The sequence below is a fragment of the Laccaria bicolor genome, genomic scaffold, assembly GCF_000143565.1.
Source record: "Laccaria bicolor S238N-H82 LACBIscaffold_37 genomic scaffold, whole genome shotgun sequence".
Lineage (NCBI taxonomy): Eukaryota > Fungi > Basidiomycota > Agaricomycetes > Agaricales > Hydnangiaceae > Laccaria > Laccaria bicolor.
In genome coordinates this window covers 300,369-315,245 of record NW_001889908.1, presented here as the reverse complement: position 1 = coordinate 315,245, position 14,877 = coordinate 300,369, and the positions used below count along the sequence as shown (strand labels likewise).

Genomic DNA, 14,877 nt, shown 5'->3' with positions numbered 1-14,877 from the left:
TCGCAAGACAAAAGACTGAGTTTTCCATATTAAAATCCATTATGTGTTTCTAAACCCTTGGTAGTAATGCAATCTTGTTCCCTGCATTGAGTGATTTACTCTAGAGTCTCTTTGTACTCTATTTCATGGTGGGTGAATCCTAGTAGGCTCCAAGTATAATGTCATGACACATACTGCTGCCAGCTCCAAAGCCTTAGTCCTAAGTTCAGACTCGACACATGTACATTTTTAGTCTACTGAACCCAGTACTTTACAGTGCCCCACCTATTCCTGCAGAAATCCAGTCATTCCAGTGGAATTCCACTGGAATAGGACTGCAATCAAGCAGAATAAGGTTAAAAAACCATATTTAAATGCAAATATATGTAAATTTACACTAATATACACTTCTGCACACTTCTCTTTACTACTATTTAGTTATCCTCATTATCTTGAGCTTCTTCATATAAACCTAAGTTTTCCTCCTCATCTTCCTCTGATTTCTTCATCTCTTGTTTGCGGAGGACATACTTTGTATGGTAGAATAACATGGTGTGTAAAAACCAGTTAAAATTGCCAGGTGTCATACATTTAAGAATTGATTGATATCCATGAAGCCATGCATTAAGTTGTTCACAAACCTAGAATAAATATAGTGTTGAGGTAAGATTTTATCAAAATAAACTAATAAATACCTGTGTATTGAATGCTCGCTTTAAATATGCTCTACCATTCTTATCATATGCCATAACTATCAGGTTTGGAGCAGATCCATCTCCAGGTGAAGGATTACAATATTTTCAGCATAGAAAGTCTAACACCCGATGACTGATATAGTGGTAGGCATCCACAATAAATCAAGTAGTTTTTTTCCAAATATCCCAATTTCCATTTGCTACTGCAGTTGCAAACACTTGACAACCTTTATCAATACAAATATAATCAGGCCTTGATTCTTCTGTTGGATAAACTTTTCCTAGGAAGTTCAAAATATTTGTTGGTGATTCTGATTTATCAAACTTTGTCCAAGCAATGACAACACCACAAGGTGCACAGATAGTTTCAACACAATAGAATCTACCTGCACAGAAGTAATTTGGAGCTGGTCTTGGTTATGCATTTGGATCATCATGTTGTTGGGGATTTGGTCCCCTGCCATTAGGCTCCCAAGGATTATTCTCTCCTGGGCATTGTAGCATTTGGCAGTCTCCATCTTGGTTGTGACATTTACTGTTTTTTGCATGTTTATGCCACTCTGCTTGGTGCTGTTGACATGCATGTGTGCTTTCTAGTCTTCTGTCATTACAATCATGAACCAAGCATTGAGAACTAAGAACTAAGTGACATATATCACATAGTGATCCACCGCGAGAGTGAGAGAGATCATTAGTGCAATTGTCATATGCACAGTGCTAAAAAATTATTGTGAAAAAATGAACTCAGTAGAAAGATTCTAAAATTATTCACCTGAGGACCCATGACTATACCATCAAGAACAACCATTCTTATATTTGGGATATCATCAGTATCCATCTCATCAACACCAACAACAGCTGCTGGGTTATTGAAAACTACATCACTTGTCTCTTAGCATTTTTGAGTGCATTCATTGCATGCATGTTTCTCTGAAGCTCTAATAATTCCATCTTCTCCCAAAAGTGAAAATGCCTGGGTAGTAACTTCTTTGATATTTAATCCATCATCAAATTCAGCATCAATTCCAGATTCCTCAGCAGTTGTGCAAACAGATTGTTGAACAAAGGCTTGCCAGACATGAGCATGGGTAATTGAAATTTCTTTGGTTCCATGTGTATTATTCCAGTATTCTGCAAATGCAGATGCTGAAGCATGGAAGTTATACATAGCATTTATGACTGCTGTTGCAAATCCACGATCAGCCCTGATTAATTGGCCAATTTTCAAATATTTGGCTGAGTTAACATAGACTTGTTTTAAAGTGTTTTGAACACTCGATGTATCTTCAAATCTTTCATGATCAGCTGCATATAATGTTTTACAGCTCAGACACTTTCCAGTGAGCACAGGGACATGTTGGTTTACTGTCTGACCTTTGATCAAAGTAACCAATGGTATGTCACAAGTTTTAGTGGATTGACGCAATGATCTTGGACTACAGTCTAGTGTTTGACATGCAAATGAGGCTGGACAAATGACATAAGCTGGTTCAATCTTGCTATGTGATAGAGGGAGTAATTTTCCTTTATAATTTCCCTTCTCATCAAATGTTGAGAGTTTTGAACACACAGCTAGCTTGTCAAGCTTTCCAGCAAGAAGGGCAACCTTTGTCTTTTGATCTGGCTCTCGTGCAAGTTCATTCTCAGAGAATAAAGTTTCAGTTCTCTTATTTCCAAGTTTGTCCATTAGTGCAGTGCTTAGTGCAGTTATCCATCCTGTCATTTGGACTTGTATTCATCATTACATATCTGCTCTTGTTGACAAAAATGAAGATTTAATAAATCTGGATTTTCAAATAAGGTGAACAAGACTGCAAGAACAGTAGCCAAAGAAATATTGGAGCCAAATATTGATTGTATTGCATCACTAAAAGTGCTGAATGGAATATTTGGAAATGGACAGGGTTTTCTGCCTTCCTCTGCATAGATTATGGTTCCTGTGATATTTTAAGCATCTATCCCATCAATCTCTTTTTCATTTAGCATAGCCACACCTTCCATATTTAGAAATTCACACTGGATCCTGAGAACAGCACCTCAAACATCAACCAACATGGTATGGTATGGAGTGGAGTACCATGGTATGGTATAAGGGTGCAATACCATGGTATGGTATAGGGGTGCAATACCATACCATGGTATGGGGTGTTGTAAGCAAATCTCTGTAATCCCAATGGAATGATCCCATTGCCATGGTATGGTATGATTCCATGCTCATGGTATGATTCCATTTCCATGGTATGGTATGATTTCATACTCATGGTATGATTCCATGCCCATGATATGGTATGGTTCCATACTCATGGTATGATTCCATCTCTATTGTATGATTCTGAAGACATGTGGGATAAGGAATTGGCAATCTGTTCCAAGGGCATCTCCCAAGTTACTCCCTCATAGGTGAATGTCCATAGCATTTGTTCATATTGCTGTCAATGTCATGGACTTCTTCACCATCCCTGATTAATTGTATGAAAGACAGAATTTTGATTTAAATTAGAATAGCTATATTTAATAATGATACCTTGAAGCTGGTAATTAGAATTCTTGGCCTGCTTGTGTTCAAATGTTCAAATCAAAATTCCCCACAATGCCAGCTCTGCTGAATGGCAGATATGAGGAGATTCCAAATCCAAGTTTTTTGATGATCCCATTCCTATGGAATGACCCCATACTTTTTCATAAATGGCAAATTTTGAACATATTCTATCTGAAGAAGGCATCCTTGCCTTGGGTAGTAATTTGGCTGAAGTTCATGCCTTTGCAATAAATAAAGTCTTGCAAAATTCTTGTTTTCCTTCAGAGGCCATGCCATTGTGATGGATACAACATTAATTTATTTGTCATGAATATAAATGGCCTGGCAAGATATACACTTTTAAGTGGCTTGTGATGGATTATCCACAGTGAAAATGGCTAAACCCTGGGATAAAGCCCAATCAAGCTAATTTTCAAGTGAATTTTCAAAGGATCAAGTTCACCCTATAGCCTCCACCTGTAGTTTAAAATGTCAGAAGAAATCTGAAGAACCAGTCCACAAAAAATGGAGCCCAATGGATCAGTATTACAGCCTGGAGAAATAATTTTCATATTTTGTAAAAAGGACCCCAGACACCCTGTGACAGCTATGGAATGATGGAATGGTATGGTATGGTATGGAATGGTATGGTATGGTATGAGGTGGAATGGTATGTGGCATCCATACCATGGTATGATGGAATTGGTATGAGGGTCATACCACTCTGGAATGGGGTACCACTAAGGTTCCCTAATTCAAAGAATTGGATAACCTCATAGGTACCCAAAATGGGTGACTGAAGTGGCACTAGATAGGTAGCAGATGCAGATGGAACTAGACAAAACCAGATTAATAACCAGACAAGAATCCAGTGCTGGCATACAAGAGATGTAACCATTGAAACAAAGAGAAAAGTAGATCTGACAAAAGAAGTAAAACTATTGTACAAATCAGTTTATTCAAATTCAAAGCATATTCTGAAAAAAAAAAAAGGAAAAAAGTCATGATCCTACTTACTCAGAAGCTTGCTCATATGAATCCCTTGCCTGCCTTAGCTTCTTGTGCTTTCTCTGCACTACCAGTCGATCTTTATCTCTGTTCTTCTTGGGACTGTCTGGAGCTTTCCTCTTCCCCTTCACATCACGCTTCTTCAACTCTCCCTCACGATCTTTTTTGTCAAGCCATTTCTTCAAATCAGGAAAGCTCAGCACTCAACTGCCCCTTAAGTCCCACAAATCCTCAGTAGCAATTTCCAGCAAAGTGTTGCCTTTGAGCTGAGACCCACCTAGGGAGAGGGAGTGCTGCCTTTGTTAGTATAGAGTTATAACTACCTTTTGTAGCAGTTATAGTGGTATAACTTCATTTTTCAGATCCAATGGAAAATGCGAGGGGTGAAATGAGCAGGTAGACTAGTACTTGTGTTATTGTTAGGTCAATGTTCAGCTAGATAGATAGCCATACAAAGATGCTTGTTGAATCTTTTTCTGTTCAAAAGCCATTCCCAGATAAGAACTTCTGGAATCTCAGACATTGAAGAAGTGACAGGTCAGCTTCAAGGCAAGGCTCTAAAGTAAGACTAAGAAAAGTGAAAGGGAAGGAATGAAAAGTGAAAGGAAAGAAGCCAACTTGAAGAAAACGTGCTGTGGGTGGAACATAGCCACAGCCTCATGTTCAACACCTGGCTTGTATACTCATTTACTCATGCAAATCTGCACCGTTTTCTATGAAAACAGTTTTGCTGGGAGGCTGAGGAAAGAAATTAGTGGACTGCAAAAGATTTAAGAGAATGGTGAGAGTTAAGGCAGAAGGATAATTCTTTTTATTTTCAATGTCATGACATCTGCAGTCTCAGGTCTCAAGCCCTTCAAGTTCATCCAAGTCCCACTTCACAGCCTTAGTCTTACACCACAAAATCAGTACTTCTCAGTCCCCCACAGAGTCCTGCAGGACTGAGAGTAATCATGGGGAATCCTGGGGAATCCTGAGGAATCCTGCAGGACTGCACTACAATTTTGGTAATTTTGAGTTGGAGTAAAAATTCTGTCAAGTCCCCAGGAATCCTGAGGACTACATGTGCTAAACTAGATGGAAAATTCCATCTTTAGCCCAAGGCCATGTAACTGAGACCTTGTTCTGAGAACTTATGAAGTGATTTAATGCTAAGAATTCCTTATGATAGGTAAATTTGACCAGTGAAAACAAGTTGTATTGAATAGAATTACATCAAGTTTAATTACTACATTTAATTTAAAGGGGGGAGAAGGATGAAAAGTGGTGAAGGAAGGGGGGAAGTGATGGAGGAAGTGGTGGGGAGATGTGGTAGTGGAGAGTGAGGGGGAGGGGAGTGAAGGAGGGGGTAGTGTGGAGAGGAAGGGGAATGATGGAGGGCTAGGGAGTGGTGGAGAGGGAGTAATGGAGGGAGGGAAAGTGATGGAGCTCACTCACCTGGGCTCGTCGTCACCCGTTTCCGTTGTCCATCTCCATTTGTGGACAGTCGGCCTTGCTCATGGGCGGTCGTGTTGGTGACGTGGCACGTCGTCCATGTGGTGTCGTTGTCCATGGGCCTTTGTGCTGTTGTCCATGGGTGTTCTGTTGTCGTGGCATGCAGGCATTCATGTTACTGGGCTGTGGTTTGTCGGTGCCACGTTGACTCCATGGGCGGTGGGCATCGTTAACATTGGAGGGTGGGTGTGGGTGCTGGTTTGTGGGTCCCAGTTCATTGTTGGTCAGTGGGGGCTGATGTTTGTGGGTGGTGGGTCGGTGTTGTTGAGTTCTGGGCATGGGTGTCATCAACCATGGGTGCTCAATGTTGCCATTTGGCAGTCATGGTTGTGTGTGGGGGGGTCGTGTTCATCCGCATGTGGGTGGTTGTCCGTGGCATTGTTATTGTCACCATCCCTCGTTGTCCTGGCATGTGGGTGTTCATTGGCCTGAAAGTTGCTGTCGACGTGGCATGCATGGTTTACATGGAGTTGTGGCCTTGACCTTGCTAGGATGCTTTAGAGAGGCCTCTGCAAATCTATGCCATGCCCGATACATCCAATCATCGCTCGCTACAGTGTCAAACTAGTGCCAGTCACATAACTTTTGTTATTCACCCTTCTTCCAGCCCCATTGTAAGCTCATTTATAACAGCTCTCTAATTCATATGATCACTGACTATGCAATATCACAGACATTGAACCTAAACTTAAGTTTAACCTACACATTAATGCACCACAATGTTCAGGCTCCCAATATCTGTACTTCGAGTCTAAAACAACCCCTGTTAAGGGGTGCTGTTGCTCCTGCCAAGCTCAACTTGGAAAATGAGCCCAATTCCAGAGCTGAGGATTTGACTGTCATTGCTGAACCAACTATGCCAACCTCTGATTCTGCAACTGGGCCAGATTCTGGTGCCGAGGACCTTGTCCCCATTATCAAGAAGCCTGATCTTCATTTGAGCTCGGTCCTTGTGAGTAACTGCTGGCTTAACTTTTCTTCATCTATGCCATGACCTGATTTCTCAATGAAGCTCTTGACAAATCCGAAGTGTTGAAGAGATTCTTCTGTGAACCAAGATGATGGTAGCATGCAGGCACCCAAGAGGATTTGCACAAGAACCTTCATTCACTACTTACTATGTAATTTGTACTTAAGTTTCTACTCATCATTGTTTTCTCTTCTCTGTCAAAATCCCAGCCACATCTTCCTCTTCCCCATCCTCATCTGGTAAATTCACTATTATACTCCTTACATAGGTAAGTGACTTGAATGGCTTTCAAAGTGCTTGACCTCTGTATATTCATTAGTTGGCAGTCGGAGGTCATTAGAAATGGTATCCTGAAAGTAACTCACTTTGTAGCATTCATAATTGCATGGTGGATTGAATGGTGACTAACACTCAGAGCTTTCATATCTCCCCAAATGAGAATGAGATTGGCCTTTGCCAATCTTGTATAAGGTTTTGGTGTGGATCTTTTCCCTGCTGCAGGGCATTGAGGCAATTGAGAGTGCAGGGTAGAGTGATTGAATTGCCCAAGCCAAGTTTCTATACCCAAATCAAAGAAAATAAGGAGGATCATATGATGATCAGCAGATTTTATGAGTGATGGAATCTGAAATAGCACTAAAGATTTTTCTGAGCAGAGAGAAGGTCCATAGATGCACAAGCTATCTGTTCTGGTTCCTCTTCTGCCTTCTGAGTGGGGCAAACAGGGAAGAATTGTGCAAAGGTCTCTGAGAAGGTTTGGACTGAGCACTCTGTAAGGGCAGATGTCCTCTTCTGAAATCCATGCTTGTTTCTCAGTGCATGGCCACAGTCATCAACCCAGCCATCAAATACAGCTATTCCCTTGATGGGTTTATGAGGCAGAGACCAGAACTTTTTTACCCACCCTGGAGCTTCTGGGTATCCAGAATATCACCTTTTGAAGTTACATACCCACTATTGATCAGAGATTTTGCAATCATGTCATTGAATCAGTTCGCAGCAGCAGAGCCAGTTTTCATAGTGGGAACTGAGATGTGATTTGTGGTTATTGTGGCCAGCTTACCAATAGAGTTGTCCCAGCAAGAGAGTTGTGATGCCATTAGGTGCTTTGGAACACAATATAAGGGCAAGCTTGCCTGGCAGCTACAACAAGTCATCAGTTTCCAACATTTGTTGAATACTAAACCATATTCTTTTAAAAGAGAGGTTGTAATGAGGTCAGAGGGGTGGTGACTTTTGTCTTCATCTTGGTGGATGGTCAATAGAGGGCAAAATATTGAACATTAAAACTAACTTTTATAAAGAATACCCAGATTCACTTTGGGAATGGGGCTTGGTCTCTCATCTCAACACTCAAAGTATCAAGGCCACTTCAGTGACATCTGATAATATGAGTTTAAAGTCAAAAGACAATGATCCTACATACCTTGAGCTTGGGGAACATGTTCAGAGACAGTGTTTTTGATTTGAGGCTGATAATTTGCTGATGATCTCTGATAACATGATGAGTAAATTACTGAAGGAAGCTGACATTGTGGACCTTCAACTTGGGATTCACTATGTTGATTGACCTTTGAATCTTCATCCCCTGCCACTTCATCTATCTCTCCCAAGATTTTTTCAATCTCACAAAAAATAGTATCAATAAGATCAGTCACTGCATTCTCTTTCTTCTCCAAATTGGTATGGCAGTATCGGATACTATGAGTTCACAAGAAGCAAGAGTGTTTCAAAAACGCCAAGTAGGAATTGCCATGAGATGCTGTGGCCACTCTGAGACTCGTTCACCAGGTAATGAGTTACAGCGTCAAGACTGAACTCAATGCTGAATTTGGGGTCGACGACTGGACCATCATTCTGCAGTGCGTTTTCATCTATAATGAGTTCTTTTTTTGCATGCACTTTCATTTAAGTGACCTGCCACACTGTTCCAGCTTGAATGCAGGGTGTGTTCAGCTGACAGGCAATCACATTACACTCTGGGCTTTCCACCTTGGTTCCACTGTTTTTCATGCACATCTACGTCACAAACAAAAATGTAGTTGAATGGGGCATAGATGATCACAAGGTGTTCAGACTGGCATTTTGTGACTTTTTGTGGAGCAGAAAGGTCAATTGATTTGTCCTAGCTCTTCAACTTGACCTTAACTTCTGGTTTTTTTCTCTCTAGGTACTTTAAAACAACAATCACACATAAGATGTGTAAATCCTATGGTTCAAGTGACCACAACCCAGATCTATGTGTCAGCATTAACCCTTAAAGTAATGCTACAGCACTGGCAATATGATTGCAATCCTTCAACATCATCCCCATAACATAGATAGGGCCAAGGACACCATAAACTACATGTCAACAACAAACTTTTGTAGTATCAAAAAGCGGACACTACAAACTTTTCTATAAAAAAAAGCGCAACACTACAAACTTTTGTAGTCTCAAAAATTGGACACTACAGACTTTTCTAATGAAAAAGCTCAACACTACAAACTTTTCTAATGAAAAAATGAACACTACAAACTTTGTAGTCAGGATAACCTTAAGTCCAAGCTTTTGTAGTCCAAGTCCGACTTTTGTAGTCTTTTATAGTCTATCAGTAAACTTTGTTAACCATTTTTGGTAATTGGTCATGTGACCATCATCCCAACATCCCCTTACATGGACCCTGATAGGTAAAGTCATTCTCCTCTTGGTTTTCTTCACTTTTTAGTCAAACCAGGTGATATTTCCCTTTTGGGATGTACCCTGAAGTGGACCCTGAAGGCAGTGCCTGATGTTCAAATCACAATGATATTGGCCAAGTAGCTAATGAAATTTCCAATGATATCACCCAGGTTTCTAATGGAAATCGCAATGATATTGGCCAAGTAGCTAATGAAATTTCCAATGATATCGCCCAGGTTTCTAGTGAAAATCACAATGATATTGGGCAAGTAGCTAATGAAATTTCCAATGATATTGGCCAGATAACTAATGAAAATCGCAATGATATTGACCAAGTAGCTAATGAAATTTCCAATGATATTGCCCACAAGTAGCTAATGAAATTTCCAATGATATCACCCAGGTTTCTAATGAAAATTGCAATGATATCACCCAGGTTTCTAATGAAAATTGCAATGATATTGCCCAAGTAGCTAATGAAATTTCCAATGATATCGCCCAGGTATCTAATGAAATTTCCAATGATATTGCCCAGGTTTCTAATGAAAATTGCAATGATATCCAGATAAATAATGAAAATTGCAATGATATTGACCAGGTAGCTAATGAAAATTGCAAATGATAATTTCCAATGATATCACCCAGGTTTCTAATGAAAATTGCAATGATATCGGCCAGATGAATAATGAAATTTCCAATGATATCGCCCACAAGTAGCTAATGAAATTTCCAATGATATCACCCAGGTTGCTAATGAAAATTGCAATGATATCGGCCAGATTACTAATGAAAATCGCTATGATATTGGCCAAGTAGCTAATGAAATTTCCAATGATATCACCCAGGTTTCTAATGAAAATTGCAATGATATCGGTCAGATGAATAATGAAAATCGCAATGATATTGCCCAAGTAGCTAATGAAATTTCCAATGATATCGCCTAGGTTTCTAATGAAAATCACTATGATATTGGCCAAGTAGCTAATGAAATTTCCAATGATATCACCCAGGTTTCTAATGAAAATTGCAATGATATCGGTCAGATGAATAATGAAAATCGCAATGATATTGCCCAAGTAGCTAATGAAATTTCCAATGATATCGCCTAGGTTTCTAATGAAAATCACTATGATATTGGCCAAGTAGCTAATGAAATTTCCAATGATATCACCCAGGTATCTAATGAAAATCCAATGATATTGACCAAGTAGCTAATGAAAATCCAATGATATTGCCCACAAGTAGCTAATGAAATTTCCAATGATATTGCCCAGGTTTCTAATGAAAATTGCAATGATATCAGCCAGATGAATAATGAAAATCGCAATGATATTGCCCAAGTAGCTAATGAAATTTCCAATTATATCGCCCAGGTATCTAATGAAAATCACAATGATATTGACCAAGTAGCTAATGAAATTTCCAATGATATCGCCCAGGTTTCTAATGAAAATTGCAATGATATCGGCCAGATAAATAATGAAAATCACCATGATATCGCCCAGATAACTAATGAAAATCACCTAATGAATAGACATGGTAACTGGAATGATTCCTATCATAAAGACTGTGGACTTATACACAGGGAGCTCTAGGCAGTTACCTTATTTATATGATAAAAGTGGTACCCACCAGTCCAGGCTTTGACTCCCTGTCGGCCTTTCACTTGAGCGGTTTGACTCCTTGTCGCTGCAATCCTCGCTTCGTCATTCTCAATCCACAACGCCGAGCTCATTCGTTCAAATAGTAACTACATCGGTCACCCCGCTCGCATGGTTCAGTCATCGAAACTTCTAAGATCTTTCGTTGCTTGGTACGTAGGTTTGATAACAAAAATGTTCATAGGTTAATTGAAGCAATCACGCAGTCTATTCCTACCGTTAATACGGTCTGTTTAACCGGCAAAGACCGGGATATGGTCCGCACGCAGGCCAGCCTGAGCTATTTCATGGGTTGGTACGTAGGCTTCATGACAAAATCGTCCATAGGTTAATTGAAATAATTACGCAGTCTATTCCTACCATTAATCCGGTTTGTTCAACTGGCCAAAACCGGGATACGGTGCGCACGCATGCCAACATTAGCTATTTCATGGGTGGGTACGTTGGATTGAAACGAAACAACCACCAAATAATACTTAATGGCTCTGTTGAAACAATCACGCAGTCAATTCCGATCGTCAATCGACTTAAGCATAAGCCATCATCTTGGAATGTGCGAGCTGACCTTACGCTTGGTACGTTGGGTTGAAAAATAATAGAAAAAACTTATGTAATCGGGTAACGTACTAGTGCTGGGGGCTTCCCTGGTTGCCGCCAGGTTCGCCACGAATTCCTTACGCCACGAATTCGTTGGACGCCACGGGTAGCCTGTGGCCCGACACCCTCACACGTCAACCTCTCAATGTGAAGCCTGTCTCTCGAAGGTGATTTGTTCATTCAGCCAGTTTGTGGTCAACTTGGCTAACTCTGCAGGTCAATAGTAATCGGGTGGATCAATGGGTTAATTTANCCCTGAGACCCACAACTCGCAACAACATTAGGGAAATCCTGATTGGGCTAGTCCGTACCTGGCCTAGAGTGGACTGAAGAATATGGATTATATTTAAGAAACAGTGGAACACTTTTCTCACCCAAACTACCGAGAAAAAATTCGAACTTTGAACCATAACCAGGTTTACAACTGCTACAACTCAAATGTCTGAACCTCGTCAGCTTCGTGCGCGTAAATTGGTACCAGTCGTCCTTTTGCCCCCTGTAGGCCAAGGCCGGGCAAGCACCAGAGTGAGTACGCTGCCTCCACAGTTTGCCACGTCGCTCAAAAAAATCTGAAGGGAGCTGGAAAGTCTGCCCCAACCAAGGAGGCTGAGAGGTGATTCGTGGTTAATTTTTTGCACGTTCTTTTCTCAATCTTCCCTATAGTGCGACCGCCATTGAAGCTAGCGGCAATGCAGTTTCCGACACCGTAGCCTCCCAGGCCGTCGGTCTTCCTACTCGCTCCAAGAAAAAAAGCGACGCCAGCGTCGAAGCCATCGTCAACACCGAATCGACTCCGGCAGTCAAGCGCCCTCGTCGTTCCAAAAAGTAAGTTGATACATTGGATTCAAGGATCCTTACTAATGTCTGCCATCAGAAAAAATTCCAAAGCTGTCAAGAGAGCGCCTGTGCGGAATTCGGAGCCTGAGAAGTCAGCTGTGACTACAGACAATGAAAGGTATGTGCGTGTTCTGGGCCACCTTGTCAAAATCTCAATGTGTGCTGTAGCGTCACAGACACCGACACTAGCATCAAGGCCGTGGTTGAGGCCCAACCCACTCAGGATGAACCATCCTCCACCACAGCAGACGCCATGGTCGACCAACATGGACTCAGCTCGGTCACGAAGACTTTGGGTCCTCTCAGTACTTCCGAACATCAAGACACTGCGAAAACCAATATCCCCAAAACAATCTGTGCCTACGGACGCCAAAAAGAGTGCGTGGATCTCTCCCAGGGGATATACCGTTTGACTCCTTGTGGCGGGGTATCCTTGCCTTTGTGAAATTTGACTCTTTGTCGTTTCACTTGGGTCTCACCAGCGTTAACTCCTTGTTCGCTGAGCTTTTTTCATCTTTATTTAGCTGACGAGCCTACAGGGTTATGCCCGTGGACGACCCAGATACCACGCCAACCCAGAACCTTGTTTCTCGCGATAATCGGTTAGTGACGTCAGATTCGACCCCGCCGTCTTTGTCTGAATTGTAACGTCCGCAGACGCAAGGATGACATACCGGACGCTGCCCAAGACATCTTTTACAGCAGAAACCCGAATGCTAGGGCTTCAAATGCCTCTGCTTCTGCTACTTCGGTATTGCCTTTGGGTCTCCAGGCTACGCTAATGTATGTCGGAATGTTGGACCTTTCCTCCCGCTCGGTTCACCTATTTCTGCTAGATCTGCCTCATCAAGAGTTTCCCCATCAGCGGACGCCACTTTCGCGATCAAATCGACTCTAATTCCGACGTATGTTTCCTTTATTACGCATAGTGACATGGCACTGACAATGCATTCTACAGCAATGATTCTTCTGGTTTTCTTCCATCTTCACCGCTCTCCCGCACGACAGGGCCCGCTCCTCGTTCAAGGGGCCTCTACAAAATACGTAACTGGCCGGACATCCCCCCCCTCAATGTTATTGACCCTGCGCTGAACTTTCGCGAGCCCTTGACCCCGGACCCAGCGTCCAGTGATGAGGAATTTGATTCCACGATGCCGTCGGATGACGGGCTTCCCCTCCCTTCAGCATCAGCTGTTCCACATCCAGGGACCAACTATTTCTGCCGTATTGGCAGAGCTATCGAGGACCTGGGTTATGTAGGTTATCGATCAAGGATTGGGTTGGCTGGGCCGGGCGATTGGGCTGCGTATGCCCCATACATTTGTTGGTATAATCGCGCCAGTCATGAATGGGAGCAACTCCCCCCAGGATATACCACAGAGAAACCTCGGGCGTTACACGATCTTGCTGAGGTGGAGGCATGGTGGGAGGTGGCCAAGATAATTGCCCAGGAAAGAGCTGATGAGCTGGACGATGAGTCTGCCGGTGCAAAGGAGTCTGGGCAGGAAGCTGTTGAAGTAGAGTCAGGCAGGGAGAAAGAGTCAGGCGGCCCAAAGGAGGACAACAACCAAGCAGAGTCAATGCCCGAACCAGATCAAGATGGCGAAAAGGGCTATAGATCGAGTTCTTGCGGGTCAGGTAGCGACTTCGGCGAAACTGAGGAGGCGAAGGCACGTCAACGTGAATGGGCTCGCAAAAACCGGGGACGGGGCCATGATGAGATGGATACCGCGGAAGAGGAGGCTGATGATGAGAAGAGGATGAGCAGGACAGGCGTCGAATGAGCAAGAAAAAGGGTCGGAAGGGGCCTTTGGGTGCCAATCGCAGCAACGAATTGGGAGAGGACCAGGTTTCACAGGGTCGACAACGTAAACGAGTTGCAAGGAAGTCAAAGGACAATGGGGGCTCAGGCCCAGGCGAAAACTTTGCAGAAAAACTACGTCGGCTTGCGAAGAGCAAGCCACCAGCGCAACAGCCTTCAGCAGACGGAGAGGGTTCAGATGCGGTGGCGGAAGGTGCTTCTGATGAGGGTTTGGAGGCGGACGCGGAAGGTGCTTCTCAAGAGTTTGCACAAAAACTGCATCGCCTAGCGAAGAGCAAGCCACCAGCGCAAAGGCCTTCAGCAGATGGTGAGGGTTCGGAGGTGGACGCGGATGGTGCATCTGAATTGCCCACTGCACGGCCTGTCACGAGCACAAAGGCACTGGGCAAAAGGCAAGACGATCTGCCACAATCAATGAAGCGTGGCCCATACATGGCTCATGAGACTAAGCTGGCGATGGAACTCGCGGAAACGATTGTCGCGCATTGCAAGAACATGGGTTGCACGCCTGAGTCTGTGCTGCGGAAAGGAGGGTTCAATGTGTCTCTTTCTCGGGAAGCGTCGCGATGGGACATTTGGCAGATGTACTTGCGTTACCAGCCTTACAATCCCAGAAAAAGTAAGCATATACATT

The 14,877-nt window shown here is 42.7% G+C and overlaps 3 protein-coding genes across 3 annotated transcripts; 2 read left to right on the top strand and 1 right to left on the bottom strand.

The window, feature by feature from the left end:
- Positions 1 to 413: 413 nt before the first annotated feature.
- LACBIDRAFT_307832 (uncharacterized protein) lies at positions 414 to 728 on the bottom strand (the record flags this gene model as incomplete). Its single annotated transcript, XM_001886328.1, has 2 exons — positions 414 to 620; positions 675 to 728. 2 exons carry the CDS (start codon positions 726 to 728, stop codon positions 414 to 416), a joined length of 261 nt encoding a protein of 86 aa, XP_001886363.1.
- A 5,005-nt stretch (positions 729 to 5,733) lies between these two features.
- Positions 5,734 to 7,195, top strand: LACBIDRAFT_331954 (uncharacterized protein; the record flags this gene model as incomplete). Its single annotated transcript, XM_001886392.1, has 6 exons — positions 5,734 to 5,876; positions 6,302 to 6,308; positions 6,422 to 6,646; positions 6,874 to 6,932; positions 6,984 to 7,020; positions 7,166 to 7,195. 6 exons carry the CDS (start codon positions 5,734 to 5,736, stop codon positions 7,193 to 7,195), a joined length of 501 nt encoding a protein of 166 aa, XP_001886427.1.
- Positions 7,196 to 12,022: 4,827 nt separating this feature from the next.
- LACBIDRAFT_307828 (uncharacterized protein) lies at positions 12,023 to 14,205 on the top strand (the record flags this gene model as incomplete). Its single annotated transcript, XM_001886391.1, has 9 exons — positions 12,023 to 12,109; positions 12,160 to 12,197; positions 12,248 to 12,409; positions 12,459 to 12,539; positions 12,590 to 12,799; positions 12,961 to 13,023; positions 13,079 to 13,204; positions 13,258 to 13,326; positions 13,380 to 14,205. 9 exons carry the CDS (start codon positions 12,023 to 12,025, stop codon positions 14,203 to 14,205), a joined length of 1,662 nt encoding a protein of 553 aa, XP_001886426.1.
- Between the last annotated feature and the right edge of the window lie 672 nt (positions 14,206 to 14,877).